Source organism: Hydra vulgaris, chromosome 03, assembly GCF_038396675.1.
Source record: "Hydra vulgaris chromosome 03, alternate assembly HydraT2T_AEP".
Lineage (NCBI taxonomy): Eukaryota > Metazoa > Cnidaria > Hydrozoa > Anthoathecata > Hydridae > Hydra > Hydra vulgaris.
The window spans coordinates 58,458,907-58,476,636 of record NC_088922.1 but is presented as its reverse complement, the minus strand read 5'-3'; the positions used below and the strand labels follow the sequence as shown (position 1 = coordinate 58,476,636).

The following is a 17,730-nucleotide window of genomic DNA, read 5'->3' as shown; positions in this document are numbered from 1 at the left end:
AGAAAGTGGTTTAAGGGCTGAACTCGGAACCAAAAATCACGTTGTTTAATGTCCGTTGTAAGAATTTTGAAGAATGAATCATCCACTAATTAACGTAATTTATACGTAAAATATACTTAATTTATCTGGCTAAACTCCTAATCCGGAAGACGTCGTCGAACAGCAATTAATCATTAGCAAATCATTAGCGAATTTATTAATTATTATTATAATCGAATTTTAATACAAATCATTAGTATTAAAAATTAAATTCATTAGTTTCTTAAAATGTAATTGACGGATCTATATTTTACTGATTATTTTTTATAACATTTTTTATTATATTGAATTGTTTTATATTGTACTAAACATATATCGTAAAGTAATTAACGAATCATCGTCGCTATAAATTAATACTAATGATGATGATAGTGATATTGAGACATTTTCTAACAGTTAAGTAATTTACGAAATATTATCATTACTTACCATATACTTGTTAATGGTTCGTAAATTAACTTAAACTAAAAAAAGAAAATTTTAATTTTTTTTTGCTACATTATGTAGCAAAAATAAGTTAATTGGAAATAACTACTTCAGGTTGTTATTGCATTAACTAACAATAACGTTTTTAGTTTAGTTTACTTAAAGTAATAAGTTTTAAATAGAAAAGACCTAATGGGTTTTATATTTAATTTATGTTTTTTTTTTTTAGAAATAATGAAATTTCAAGAAATAGATGTTTCATTATGTACTCTAGAGTTGTTATATTTCTGATATTATTGAAAAAACTATCAGCAATATTTACTGGTTTCCATCTAGGTGATTATCCTGCTGCAGACTTTTCTAAAACTGTAAAACTATCATCACAAAGTAATTCTTTTGTTGAAGTAAAACATTTTTTTGGTAAAATTCCATTTCACGTTCAAGTTTATGCTATAGCAAATGATGGAAATAACAAAGGATTTAAATTTGATGGAACGGGTGTCTGTCAAAGTGATGTCAAAGATAACAATGCTTATGGTGGAGTTATTTTTGCTTATGATAACACTACTGTTAGAGTATGGGTACCAACAAGAACAAGTAGCTCTAAAGTAGGTTCTGTTATTTTTGTCGGAGGTAGTTGGGGAGGAAATAGATTTTATCAGGATTCTGTTGATGCAGAAGTTACTATTGAAGCTTGGAAAGATGGACCTGCACCCTCTTTTGAAGTTATAACTGAAGTTGATGCTGGTTTAGAAAAAAATACTAATATTATAGATCATGATTTAAATCAATTGCCAGAAATTATTAGTGTTAGAGTTTTTTCAGGAGTCAACCCTGAAAATTCATATATATTTCATGCTACAGGAGTAACTCAAACATCAAGTAATCGAGAGTATGGTGGAGTTGTATTTGCCTATAATGAAAAAAAAGTTGTTTTGTGGCCACCAAACAAGTCTAAAACTGGTTGTACTCTGTTAAATAAAAGATGGGGCAATGGAAAATATTATACAGAAATGTATTCAAAAACATGTACAGTTCATATTCGTTTATGGGTTAACTCTTTTCCTCCACCTATTTTTCAAACAACCTGGAAGTCTATTGATGTCAGAAGTTTGTCTACACAATTTCTTGAAATAAAGCACAATCTAAAGATGTATCCTTCATATGTTAAACTGCAATATCGATCAGTAAACAAGCCCTATAGTTTAGTTTTTGAGGGTGTAGGTTCTGTGCAATCCACAGTGAGTAATTTAAGACATGGTGGTCTAGTTTTTGCTTATGATAAAGTTAGTGTACGAATTTGGTTACCTAGTAGTAATAATTCACATCAGTCAAAACAGTTATTATTTGCTATTTTTGTAGGAGATGGATGGGGGAATAGTGATGAAAATATTACTGAAATTCTAGCAGAATTTCGTATACAAATATTTCTCAATCGATGCTTAGAGTCTGAAAAAGTAGTTGATTCACAAGGCAGTTGTAGAGATGTTAATGAAATAGTAATTAATCAAGATATGTCCACATGGAGTAAATGCTCAAATCCTTGTGGCAAAGGGTTTAAACAAAGAAATGTTACTGGTAAGTTCTAAATATCATTTATATATATATATATATATATATATATATATATATATATATATATATATATATATATATATATGTGTGTGTGTGTAACAAACCTCAGGAGTGAGGCGTGTGTAGTCGCATGCGTTGTATGACCACGAGTATAATATTTTGTTTTGACAACTCAGCAATGGCTAATTGCATATTTTAATTTAGCGCATTTAAAAAATGTGCTGTATAAATAAATGTAATCTTAAATTAAACTAAAAATAAACAAACTATAAACCAGAAATAGAAATTAAAACTAAAGAGAAAAAAAATAATACATAAGTAAATTTAAAAAAATAAAAATCTCAATGAATGATAAAACAAATAAATAATAAACCAGAAAAATAAAAGCATAAAAATGTTTTAATTTTAATATAAAAGTGTTTCGCTACAAAGAATTTAGAAAAAATCAAAGTCTTAAAGTTATTTAATCTAAGCTTAATTATTTAAAACTTAGTTATTCAAAAATTTGAAACTTGGTTTTTTTCTAATGCCTATTTTTTTCTTGAGCTCTTATGAAACCGCCTCTAGCGTCAAAACCATTAACTCTATGCAAGGCTTCCATAACAAGTTTAACACAGTGTTCAACACATTATATGTGATTAGGATATTTAATAGAAACTGGCATTTCTCCGAACTGGCCAATTTCTTCATTTCAAATTGTAAAATGTTGGTTCAATTGTCTTTTTTTCTACACTGAAGGATTAAATCAATCGCCCTGGAGTATTTGCCTTCATCCTAAGTCCGCTAACATGGCAAGCAGCAGGTTTTCACAATAAGCAAAGTATGCACTTTATTGAATCACAAGACATCAAAGAGTTAGTTCAATTTAGCAGATTATTCCACTTTTTTCACGTTTTTACTGTTACATCTCATGACACAAGCAGTATGATTTGCACCTTGTTCTGAAATGTAGAGAGAATGCTGCTGATGTTGATATTTTTTCCCAATGTCGGTGTGATATGAGTGAGACTCTCCACCTGGTTCTACTACCACTATATCTTGTTCTTCAACAGTTATAACGCTATGTAACTTATTGTCTAACTTTTGTTTAAGTTTTATCTTTTCATCAAAAAAATGCTGGTGATGAGTTCACTTGTTTTTCTCATATTCTTACACAAAGTTTTCCTTAATTTAGGCTTTTCTGGCTTATCTTTGGTCTTGTCAACACTTAAACTCTGACCATTCTTAGTAATCATGCCAACATCAATAAGACTGCAGTTACCAGGGATGCTGTAGCTCGATCTGATATACAATATTTATCTGCTTCTTTGGTTATATATGGTAGGGGCATTCTTATTTGCCCTGTTTGCATAGCAGTTGCGGGCAAGAAATCACTGTCACTAAGATACCCTTCACTATTATTATCCTCTTTACTTGAGTCTGTCTTAGTATCATCCACCCCTCGAAAACTCAACTTGTCAGCTTCATTTGATCTGTGTGTCAAAAGTTGTTCTTCATTAGCATGCTTTCCTTTTACCAGTTGTTTACAACTCTGCAATTTGGTTATTATTGCTGTATCAACGCCACCAATAAACATACGGCAAGAATTTCTTTGATCCAATAAGAATAATTAATTGTTTTATCAGTAGAACTTTCGATTCTTTAAGATACTTGCAGGAAAAAGTCACTTGCTTGGTAGATTCATTGTATAGCATCAAGCACTTACATGATGCAATATCAAACAGGGGACCTAAGCTCTTATGGAAATAAACATTTAGAACTGAATTTTGAGCAACACAATTCTGCTCCAATAGTAATTGAGGCATCAACACATTTCACCACAGATTGAATTTGTAAAGTTGGAATTAAAGCCTTGTGCCATAGTCTCACAACATCTTTCAGTTGTAAAAATCTCCTTGCAACTTAAAGGTTAGTTGGTAGAACATTTTGTCTAGAATTGCCCTTGGTATATATATATATATATATATATATATATATATATATATATATATATATATATATATATATATATATATATATATATACACACACACACAGAAGGTAAAAAATGATTCTTTTGACAACAAATATGTCACTTTTAATTACTTTTGACTTTCATCCAACATTTCCGTGTTGTCATAAAGTTAAAACCATTAATTTAATTGGAATTTATTAATTTTTTAAAAAAACCGCAAAAACGCAAATTTAATTGACCAGAATGTTTTTAAAAACATTCTGAATGTTTTTAATAATGTAAACAATGTTTTTAATAATGTAAACAATGTTTTTATTTTTGTTTTTTTTAATAAAATGTTTTAATTTTTATTTATTTTTTCTGTAAATCATGTGCATTGACTATCTTATAACTTACAAGGGAGTGTTGCTACAAGGGAGTGTTGCTACATTATCTTAAAGCCTGACTCGCAAGGAAGTGCTGCTACATTGACTGAGGTTTTGGTTGGGGCAGGCAGTCTATCAAATAATAAAATAAAAAATTCCGATCTTGCATTTTAATTTTATTTTTGTGTCAACAAAGTATGGAAAAACTTTCTGACAACCAGTTAGGAGTTATATATATATATATATATATATATATATATATATATATATATATATATATATATATATATATATATATATATATTATATATATATAACTCCTAACAGTTATACATACATATATATATATATATATATATATATATATATATATATATATATATATATATATATATATATATATATATATATATATATATATATATATATATATACAGACATACATTCATTCATACATACATACATACATACATACATACATACATACATACATACATACATACATACATACATACATACATACATACATACATACATTACATACATATATACATACATGCATACATACATGCAAATATGATATTTTAGGTTGCAGAGGACAGAGCTTACAAACAATGTTAGATTGTAAATTTGAAAATGATTTTTGTAATTTTTTAACAACTTCATGGAAACGTAGCAGGGGTCAAAATAAAATGAGCAATGAAAATAAACATCTTAAAATTCCTTTACAAGGTCTTAAAAAAGATGGCTTCTTTGTTTATTCAACTGAAGGTAAGAATTTTAGTTACGAAGTCAAAAAATCCTATAAACAAAATTTAATTGGAATATATATTAAAATTCAAAATAGATAAGTAAATGCATAAACAATTTTTTCTTTAATTTAATCCGTAAAAAATTTTTTATGTTTACTTGTAAAAGAGTAAACTTTAAATTGTTTTGATAATAAAACAATGTATTTCAGTAAAAATAAAAAATAAGTAAAAAGATTTACTTGTTTTTATTTTTAAAGTAAATATTTTTCCTTTTATTTACTAAAAAAAAGTTTTAAAAAAAGTGCTTTCTTTTTTGATACATTTTTTCTCTCACTTATTTAAAAAATTTTTTGAAATTTTAAAGTAATTCAATCAATGATTATATAAATATTGATAACCACAATAAAAATTTATCATTTATGAGATAAGCTACTTTTTCTTTTTTTTTCTTTTTTGAAATTTTTTGTTCTTTCTTTAAATGTTTTAAATATTAGTTGTTTTACAATTATAATAATTTCAATAATATAACAGAATGATTACAAGATTAATTAAGTTTGTAAGTGGAAGAACACAGAATCTTGTAGAAGACCTTAAGGTCTTGTCGTTGAGACACACTTTGTTTTTCGACTACATTGTTACATTTATTGTGTTAAATATGTATATTCTTGTCGAAAGTAAGAATAAAATGTAAAAGATATACAACATTCATATATGTAAATACTAAGAATTGAATTTTAAAAATTATACTTCATAAAAATTAAAAATGTAAGAGTATGTTATCGATAGATAAAATTATCTGTTTAAGTTTTCTTTTGAATGTGTTGTAATTCCACTCTTAAGTAAAATTAAAATATTTCTAAACTATTTTGTTTCATAAAAAAGCTCCTTGATAAGAGGTAGAAGATCTGTCAAAATTTATATGCAAAAAAGGTTGTTGGATAAAGTTTTCATTTCAAAGATTGTTTTTTTTTATGTGAGTATAATTTATAAAAAGGATAAGGGGAAGTGTTAGTTTTACATTTATACATAAAGAATATTATAGACATTGAGTTGATATACATTAAGTATATTGATTTTAACTAAAAGAGGCCTGGCATGAGTAAAACAGTCTTTAAAATTTATAAGATGTGCAATATGCTTCTGTTGTAGTTTTTTAAAAAGAATTTCGTGATCAATAGTATAAAAGGCTTTTGAAAAATCTATGAAGATGTCTAGAGTATATTGTGATTTTTCAAATAAACTTGCAATACTTCTAGTAAGTTGAAGTATTGTTATCTAGTAAGTATGTTCAGCAGAATTATTTTTTTGAATCCATATTGGTTGTTGTATAATATTTTATTTATAGTTAGATAGTTATATATTCTATTACACAAAATTCTTTCCAAAATAGTTATTGAGTTTAGTTAGTTCACCTCCTTTAAAGATTGGAGTAACTCTAGCTATTTTGAGAGCATCTGGAAATATTGCTTGTTTAATTGAGTAACTAAAAATTTTAAAAAGAATATTTTTAAATGTCATAAAAACCAATTACAATATTTCCATTAATATCACCTGGTCCAACCACTATATTAAGTTTAATAATTTTGTAGGCAGTTAGGGAAAACATTTTTATTTATTTTTTATTTTTATTGATTAGTTTATTTAAAAATCATTGAACAGGTATTATTGATCAGTTTATTTTAAAATTGTAAATTTATTCATTTTTCAAATCCCAAACATATTTTATACTACATTTTTCATTTAATTTTTTTTTTAAGTTTTAAAAAAACTAAAAAGAAAATTATGGAAGAGTTAATGCAATCTTTACAACTGAATGTCTTTTTTGGTGTTATTGAAAAAAAAATTATTTCATGAGTGAAGTTTAAACGTCATTGTTGAATGTTTTTTTATTACTTGTAAGAATATCCTTAATGATGAAGTTAAGAATATTCTTAATGATTAAAAAATACCACAATGTACAATGCAAATTTCAATAATTTCTTTAAACCAATTTAGACACTTATGTTTTTGTAGTCATAGTAATTGTAGTCATAGTAAAAAAATGATTTTTTATGTAATACGCTTAAGTTGTTAACATGATACTAAAAAATTTTTTAAAATAGCTTAATCCTGCTAATTATCTTTTTGCAAATAAATAAACTACATTAATAAAGATGAAATAAAATACTAATAAAATATGTATGTTTATTAAGGCTGCTGACGGGTACCACTCGTTGTTACTACCCGAGTAACAAACATTTTATAAGTTTAAAACTTGTTTTATTCATTTTTATACTTTAAAACTATTAATTGTAATATAGCAATTTAACAGTTTTAATTTGATATGTGAAAGAAAATTTTGTTGCTAAAATTTTTAATAGTTACGGTTTCTTTATCTATATATATTTCTATATTTTCAGAATTTCTGAAAACATTTAATATATTGTTAAGAAAGCAAGAAGATATGCATACATGCAACTTTAGTACCATTAGAATACTCTTTCTTGTCTATTGGTCATGTGGTTAATTCACCCAAAACAGTGGAGGCGCTCGTATTTCTAAACTGTAATTGGGACTTGTGTAACCTTTTTTTTTACTGTATAAATTTATTTAAGCCGTAAAACATAACAAATACAAATAGCAAGGGCAAGAAAAAGACATAATTTGTTTTATCACTAAGTCCCTTAAGCCACCTAAAGTAAAATAAAGTTTAGAAAAAATAACATTTCTAAATAATTGGAATCATTAAATTAAAAGTTTTTATTGACTTGTTATAAAAACATTTTTTTTAAAAAGTATTTTTTTTTTTTCAACAGGTACCCGGATACCTGTCTGTTTGTTCCACTGGTATTCAGGCAAGCATTTTCACATTTTTTGACAACACTTATGTCTAGAACAGAAATCTAGGAAACCTGCTAATTGTAGAATAACTTTTGAAACCCTAGTAAAGGAGTAATTTTTTAAAAATCTTTTTGCGTATGATAATATATTTATCATATTTACTTTAGAAGTTAGGGGTCGTCAATAAAATACGTGTGCTCTAAGGGGGGAGGAGGGGGAGGGGTCTTCAAATAGCATATGAAAGCATATGGAGGGGTTCAATTTTAAAGTACATACACACAAATTTAAAAAAAAATCCTTTGTAATGTTTTTTTTTCTAATTTATCACAGTTAACAAGTATTTGTTAATAATAATTGTTTTTAAATAACTTTAAAAAGTTATTTAAGTTTAAAAAAAAAACCATACCATATCATCATTGTCCATAATTTGCCAGCTAACCAATAGAAAAGTTAATTTCCTGACTAAAGGTCCTAGTTTGCCAACATAAAAGTATGTATGGTATAGGGGAGTTGAGGGTATAGTGTCCCTATATGCACACACATGTCACCTCTTATACACTGGTTTTGAGTAAAGGGGACTTGTATTTTAGGCAACCTCTTTTTTGAGTTTGCAAAAAACAGGTTTTAGCAGTGCTGTGGCTAATGTATTGGAGGCCCCCCAAAAAAACCTGTTATTAGGGTCCAAAAATCAAAAAAATTTCCACAAGGTGTCGCAAAAAAAAGCTTCTTAAATTTGCAAAAGGGCTCCTAAATTTGCTAAACCTTCCCCCTCCTTCCTCCAATTGGGGTGTGTGAGGTAGCCCTGGCTCTGGGTTTCAGGCTCTGTTTTCAATATTACTCATCTTGTGTATGATTGCGACTCATTTTTTATGGACTTTCTAAAGAGAGGTGCCTGAAAAAAATGTCTACCCAAAGTAAAGTTTATTTTTTATTTGATTTATCATTAAAAAAAATTTTTAAAAATAAAAAGTAAATTATGACTTTCAAAAATAAGAAGTAAATTATGACTTGTCTGAGATTCGATCTAGAGTCTCTGACATAAAATTGCTTGCATTAACCTCTCAGCCATACACACATGCAATTACGTTAGTAAATTAATTTTATTAAAATAAATATTTTTTACATGCATCTTTAAAATAGAGGTCCGATGCCGAAACCAAGGGTATAAAGTATCTTAGGGAGGGGGAGGTTTTCAAAAAAGGGTATAAAAAAAGGGAGGGGGGAGGTTTTCAAAAGTGCACATACAACTGAGGGAGGGGTAAAAATTCTAAATTTTTGGCATATGTTTTTTATACACTACCCCTTACTGACTGTTTTGTTAGACATACAAACTATTCTGGCTTATGATTTTTAAGTCAATTCTCAATTTTTTTTTTCTATGATTTTTGGTTCAGACAACATTTCCTTTATAGTCTTACGAAAGAGCTACCATCTTTAGTTTGATCAACCAAAACTTATTCTCGCTTTGCTTGTCATTCAACAATCTTTGTTTTCTAATAACTCATAATTTAATAGTGTTCGCTTGCAATTATGTATATGTATATATATATATATATATATATATATATATATATATATATATATATATATATATATATATATTTAAATATATATATATGTATTTAATAACATATATATCAACCCTCGGAATTAGGAAAAATGAGATCGTCAAACTGTTAAAGGTTGGTATAAGGTTGGCAAAAGAAATTTGAATCAAACGGTTACCATAAAACATGGAAACAAGGTCAGCAATTTTTTGTCAACCTCTAACACTTTAATATATATATATATATATATATATATATATATATAGAACCCTTAGATGTTGTCCGAAAGTTTTTTCGATATTTTGTTGACAAAAAGTAAAAATTAAAATGCAAGACCGGAATTTTTTTTTTTTAATAATGATAGACTGCCTGCCCCAACCAAACCCTCAGTCGATGTAGCAGCACTCCCTTGCGGGTCAGGCTATTTGTCAGTCGATGTAGCAGCACTCCCTTGCGAGTCAGGCTATTTGTCAGTCGATGTAGCAGCACTCCCTTGCGAGTCAGGCTATTTGTCAGTCGATGTAGCAGCACTCCCTTGCGAGTCAGGCTATAAGATAGTCGATGTAGCAACACTCCGCGCATGATTTACAGTAAAAAAAATAAAAATAAAAACATTTTATTAAAAAAAATAAAAATAAAAACATTTTATTAAAAAAAATAAAAATAAAAACATTGTTTATATTGTTAAAAACATTCAAAATATTATAAAAACATTCAGAATGTTTTTAAAAACATTCTGGTCAATTAAATTTGCGTTTTTGTGGTTTTTTTAAAAAACGATTAATTTGTAATTAAATTAATGGTTTTTACTTTCGTCCAACACGGAAATGTTGGACGAAAGTCAAAAGTAATTAAAAGTGACGTATGTGTTGGCGTAAGAATCATTTTTTTCCTTCCGCTCTTCCCAAAGCCAACAAACTATAGAACTATATATATATATATATATATATATATATATATATAAATGTATATATATATATATATATATATATATATATATATATATATATATATATATATATATATATATATATATATATATATATATGTATATATATATATTAAAGACCTCTAACACTTTAATATATATATAAATATATATATATATATACGCACACACATAGGGGTGTACACTCGGACTTTTGGTCAGTTGCCAGATGGTTGAGTAAAAGTAACCGGTTTGTTAATTTTGGTTGCCCACCATCTTTTTAAGTTGCTTGTCACTTTTTTTGAAAAATTTTTTGCATTAAGTGGATTTCTCACATATTCTAGTCATTTTTTCATTATAGGGCTAAGTGTGTACTAGAAGTAATTTGCATAAATAAAAGTAATATTGTAAACTATTGATAACATTCACTTTTCTACTTTTAGAAAGCACATGCCGATATATATGCCATTAGGTTTTTCACTCAAATTTTGATTTTTTTCTTTAAATATGCGCTCTTTTTTATAACAACAAAATGTTGACAAATGTAGAAAAATAATTTACAAATACTTTAAAACCCTTTGCTTTTAATGTGTTGTAATTATTAAGATTTATTTATTACAGAAGCTTAAAAACTAATGGTATTTTGAAAATATTTTGAAGTACTGCGTTGTAATTAAATTTGATTTTAAGCTGCGTTAAAAATTATTTAAACTAAATTAATAAAAATTATTAATAGAATCTAAATTCGGTATTTGAAAAAGATAATATTTCCTTATAATTTATTTCTTAAAACAATCTTATACTTAGCATAATCTTTTGTTTTTTTTATGACAATTTATTTATTTATTTTAATTTTTACGTAATTAATGTAATATTTTTAATAAAGATTATAAACAAAATTATAGATAGATTTTATCAGTTACCAATAAGATATTTATGAATGTAATTTTTGTTCATAAACGTATTATGTCAAAAGAACTTTACACGATATTGAATTAATAAGAAACAAAAAATAATGAAAAGAATTCTCTTAAACAAAAGCATTTCTCCCTTTTTTTAAGAAAAAAAAAGTTTTTATGACCTTTCGCTTATAATAATCTAAAATAATCTATGATGGAGAGACTTATATTTTAATACGATGTAGAGACTTATATTTTATGTAATGAATTAGTTAGCAGTTGATTAAAAAAAACTTCTTTAATAAAAATTGCAAAACTATTTTACATTTATTTAAATGTAAATTTTATATTCAACATTTTACTATTCCTTCAAATTATTTTACATTCCTTCAAAACTAAATTTGAATTTTTAAAATCATATTTAATTTAAAATCTTTTAAAATTGATTTAATTAAAACAATTTGCTTTTTGAAACAATTTTCAGTTGCGGTTAAATGGTTTTTTTACAACCTAAATTTTTCTTAATAAACTTCACATAGACAATGTTAAAAGATAATTTAAATATTCCAAAAAAAAAAGTCTTTGATCAACTCAAATGCCTTCGGCGTTTACATTTTACAAAAAAGTTTTCAATCAATCTTTACAATAAAATAAAAACAAAATAAAAATAAAATATCATAATACAAAACAAAAAAATTTATAAAATAAAATTTAACTTTTTATTTATTATAAATTTATTTTTTATAATTAAATAGAAATTTATTCAAAGTTTTTTTTACTTAGTTTCATTTAATAACTTCATATACAAAGAAAAGTTTGTTATTAATTATAAACAATTTTGTTTTCTGTTACTAAATATTTCGATAAAATAATTAGCTTAATAGGATTAAGTTTTAGTGGTTTTTTATTTTATTTGAGTTTTTTACATTAGTAATTAGTGCTTATATCTAATATAGTTGTTATTCAAACTTTTGTAACAAACTTTGTTACATAATTGTCATTCAAAAGTTAAAGCGGTTTTTTATAAAACTAGTTACTTTTATCTCATCACTTGTAGAATAATTTAAAAGTTAAAAAATGATAAAAAGTCGCTTAATGGAAATTGCTCAAGACGTATGTAAAATAGGGTACCGTTTGGCTTTCGTTATGCATATATTGAATAAATTAAAACTAAGGATTCTGGGATCGAAATGTGGACAAACAATTTAAAAATGTATAACAACAATACAAATTATTCAGTTTTGAATACAAACTCTCAATAACTTTTTTAATTCTTGTTTAGTTTTTGTGAAATTTTAAGAACTGATTACAATGAAAGTTTTCATTTTGATCATTTAGATTAAATTTGACATTTTAAAGCACGATTATTCCAAGTTTTTATTTATATCAGTAGATAGTTTTCCTTGGCAATAAGTAAAATTTTATAAACGAATGAATTTATTGAATTTTAATACGCTCAGGGTGGATATATTTTCCAATAGTTAACTAGTTATCCCTTCTTTGTATTAGGCACCTGAGAGTAAATGCTTAAGAATTTGACAAGGTCAGAAAAATATTAACCAGCTCTCTAAACATTGACTGTTAAAAGGATATTTTTAAAATAAAAATATTAAAAATATATTTAGTTAATAAGTATATAAATTTCTTTTTAAAAGTTGCAACCAAATAAAATTAGTACATATTTACAAAAATGTTTATGAATAAGTTTTAATCCCTAATTTTTAAGGAAGCTTAAATTTCAACTCTGAAAAGATTTGTTTAAAATGGTTTTTAATCTTTTTAAATTTACTTTTTTTTTTATATTCGTACTTGTAAAAGGAACACAAAGGAATCTTTATATACACATACAAAAAAAAGTGAAAAAAATTGCAATTAGCGGGAAAAAAAAAATAAACAGTTGAATTTTTTTTGATAACAAAATTTAAATTTTGCAAAGATATTCAAGCACACAAGTATTATTAAAATATACCAATTATGAAGTGACATTAACTAATATGCTAGTGCCAATAAATAAAGCATTACTCCATCAAATAATCAGAACTTTTGATTGAATTGTTTATTTTTATTTGAATCTAAATAAATATGTTCATTGAATCATTTAAAATAAACTCATGCTTTTTACAATTCTTTTTTATTGCATGGCCTCTTCATTTGTAAACTTCTCACACACTTAAAAATAGTGCAATATAAATAATTGCTTAAATAAAAAAGTAGTTTCTGTAAAAGCAAGTCTTTTTATAGACAAGAAAGCAATCTTGAAAGTTGATAAACTCCATAAATATGAACTTCTGAAATAAAGCCACATCACTAATGCTACACTGATATAAAATTTAATTCATGCTTATGCTTTTTTACAAGTAACTATTAAAACTATGTTTTAACCCTCACACTCCTTGAGAAATACCAAAATTGATAATTTGCTAGTCCAAGAAAGTCCTAAAAGTAGAAAATTGAGATTCATTAAAGAGATAAAATTATATTTTTTATGTTCATAGAATAAAGTACTAAATGATACAAAAAAATCAACAATAAAATCATCAAAATGCAGGCAACTTAACACTTTAAAACATGGCCTAATATATATGCCAGTATTTAATAAATAGTAAAAGCATAAATTTATAATAAATAAAGTATTATATATTTTTTCCTAACCCCTGCTATCAACCCCTGCTAAATTTTCTAATTTTGCTGGGGCTGATAGTTTTAAAAATAGTCTTTATGTCTTTAAAAATTTAAAAACTTTCCATAATATGGAAAATTTTATAAATAAAGTTTTTCATATTATGAAAAAATAAAATGTATAGAAAATATAGTTTTTATTGGCAGCCATTAATTAATAAGTTTCAGCTATTTAAAAAGTTACAAGAGGACTGTGGAAACCGTCAAAAATGTTTTTTCATAAAAATTTAATACTATTAGCATTTTTTTTTCTTTCTATTTATAAAATAAAAATGAAAATAAATATAAAAGAAGACAATATAAATAATTGTTTAAACTATTTAAAAACATATTTAAAAGCAATATATGCAATTCAAATTGATCAAAGTATCAAGTTCATTCATTCAAAGTTTAATTGCAAACAATCGTCTTTCATCCTTGTTTTCTCTTTACTATATTGCACAAAAAAGAGACCTGAAGTAAATATGAAAAAGCTTAAGAAGATTGCTCAGAATGAAACAATTTGAATAATTAAATTTAACATACATAAAGTATAAAAACATCTTTTATTCCTACTATGAATATGACACACCAAAAAAAAATTATTTCAAAGATATTTATGTCTAAAATGAGCCATATTTTTGTACTCAATGTGGAATGTTTAAATCTGAATATTGAATGTAAAATTTGAACGTATAGATTACAATGTTGATTGTACAAATTGAGTTAGGAAAACCGTAGACGCATTCCATATATATATATATATTTATATATATATATATATATATATATATGTATATATATTTATATATATATATATATATATATATATATATATATATATATATATATATATATAAATATATATATATATATATAAATTAGTAATTTATTACTGCTTTGTTCTTTTAGAACATTGAGCACTCTGTTTGTAGAATACACTAACATAATTTATATATATATATATATACACACACATACATACATATATATATACATATATATATATATATATATATATATATATATATATATATATATATATATATATATATATATATATATATATATATATATATATATATATATATATATGGAATGTGTCTACAGTTTATATATGTATATATGATATATATGTATATATATATATGTATATATATTTATGTATATATATATATATATATGTATATACATATATGTATATATATATATATATATACAGGCCTTGTTAAGAAGCGTTACGCAGCTCGCATTTTGCTTGCGAAAAGGCGATTTGCCTACGCGTTCAGCAGTTTTGCGCTACGCAAAAACTTATATCTTTTAGAATATTTAAATTATCTTTTGATTGTCGTTAAGGTGACGTAACGTAACGTTTATTCAGAAGAAATAAAGTCTGTTAGTAAAAGCGTTTAACCGCAATTGTAAAATAATAGATTTTTTGTTAAAGAAACAGTTTGTTTCATAATTTTTTTTGTTGTTGTTAAATATTAGTTAAAAAAAATAAAGTGTTTTAAGTTTTATCTTAAGGAATTAAATATATAAATTCTTTTTAAATATAAAAATTATTTTTAGTCATAATAGTTTAAAAAATGCACGATTTATTTTGATGTAAATATTTTATTAATAAGATATTTTGTTTATGGTTAATTCAATAACGTAAAGTTTTAAAGATGTTTGTTTAATTTATTAAAATAAATTATGATCACGAATATGTTATCGGTAACTGATAAATAACAAAAAAAAAACTCTTTATTGTTTAAAAACGTTATTAAAAAGAGTTCACAAATTAAATAAGGCAAAATTTATTAACAATTAATAAAATAACCAAAAACCAACTGTAAAATCATAAGAAAATAAACAAACATAATTTTACGTTTCATGAAAAAAATATTTTTTTTCAAAATAAAATTTAGTTCATATTTGAAAAAAATAATAAAAATGATTTTTTAAATAAGAACTTAGATTTTATTTGTAACTTTTGTTATAGCGAGAAAAAAACAAACTGTTTGTATGATTTTTAACGCGTTAATAAAATAACTTTAATTACAATGCGGTACTTGAAAAGATGCTAGTGACGCAATATAACTTCTAGCGATGCAAAATATATTTGCTGAGTTGAGTTACTTAGAAAATCGTTACGCGTTTTCGCTACGCAGCGAAATCTCGTAACAAGGCCTGTATATATATATATATATACAACCCTCGGAATTAAGGTCGGCATTCGGCAATGCCGACCTAACTGCCGACCTGAAACTGTTTGAGGTCGGCAAAAAATTGCCGACCTCCTTTCTATATTTTATGGTCACACCTTTGTATTAAATAGTTATTGCCGACCTGATGCCGAACTCATATATATATATATATATATATATATATATATATATATATATATATATATATATATATATATATATATATATATATATATATATATATATATATATATATATATATATATATATAGATCATATATCAGGGTGTTACCCAGGAAAAAAAGTTATACAGTGTTTTTGCAATATTGGGAATTTTAAGTGTTGTCGGCTAGCGAATAAAAAAGCAAAAAAAAAAGAGGTCATCCAATATTTAAAAAAATATTTAAGGCTTGCCTTAAACATTTTTTTAAATATTGGATGAAAACACTGTATAACATCTTTTCCTGGCTAACACCCTGATATATATATATATGTGTGTGTGTGTGTATGTGTGTGTGTGTGTGTATATATATATATATATGTATGTATATATATAAATATGTATATATGTGTGTGTATATATATATATGTATATATATATGTATGTAATTATATATATATATACATACATATATATATACCAAAAGAATTTATATATATATATATATATATATATATATATATATATATATATATATATATATATATATATATATATATAACGTATATATATATGCATGTATATATATATATACATATATATATGTATATATATAAACATATATATAAACATATATATATATGCATATATATACATGTTTAAATATATATATACATAAAAAACAATTTTAATGAAACCCCTATGCTAACATGGTCTATTCTCAAATCAGTACCCCCCTACTCAAATATGCCTGGGTGTGCAAATGTTGTCTATTCATTTCAGAAATACTCTGGAAAAATATCAATGCTCTAGGAAATTATCTTGAGGTGCCTCAAGACCTTTAAAATTTTAATGGGTCCCTATTATTATGTAAAAAAAAATTTTTCAAAAGTATGTTATGTTGGGTCTCAAAAGAAGCAAAATTAAAAAAAAATTTCAAAAATAACAATTATTTTATAAAAAAATTATTACTTAAGATTTTTTTGAAATTATAATTAAAAAAAATAAACTTTTTTCATTTTTAGTTTAAAAGGTCATTTTTTCTGCAATAAACTATAAAATAACAATTTTTTTTTTAAATAATTGTTATTTTTGAAATTTTTATAAAATTTTGCTTCTTTTGAGACCCAACATGACATACTTTTGAAAAACTTTTTTTTACATAATATTAGGGACCCATTAAAATTTTAAAGGTCTTGAGGCACCTCAAGATAATTTCCTAGAGCATTGATATTTTTCCAGAGTATTTCTGAAATGAATAGACAACTTTTGCACACCCAGGCTAAACGAATTGTAAAAAAAACTAAAATTCACTCCACCCTAATATATATATATATATATATATATATATATAATATATATATATATATATATATATATATATATATATATATATATATATTTATATAAACTTA

The 17,730-nt window shown here is 24.7% G+C and overlaps 1 protein-coding gene across 2 annotated transcripts in view; it reads left to right on the top strand.

The window, feature by feature from the left end:
• Positions 1-378: 378 nt before the first annotated feature.
• LOC101236159 (uncharacterized) overlaps positions 379-17,730 on the top strand; it is a 44,887-nt gene continuing 27,535 nt past the window's right edge. For both annotated transcript variants that reach the window (XM_065793810.1, XM_065793811.1), the window contains exons 1-3: positions 379-579; positions 695-2,043; positions 4,948-5,130. In XM_065793810.1, coding sequence (XP_065649882.1) covers positions 729-2,043; positions 4,948-5,130 — 1,498 coding nt within the window. In that variant the 5' untranslated portion in view covers positions 379-579; positions 695-728. The remainder of the gene's footprint in view (positions 580-694; positions 2,044-4,947; positions 5,131-17,730) is intronic.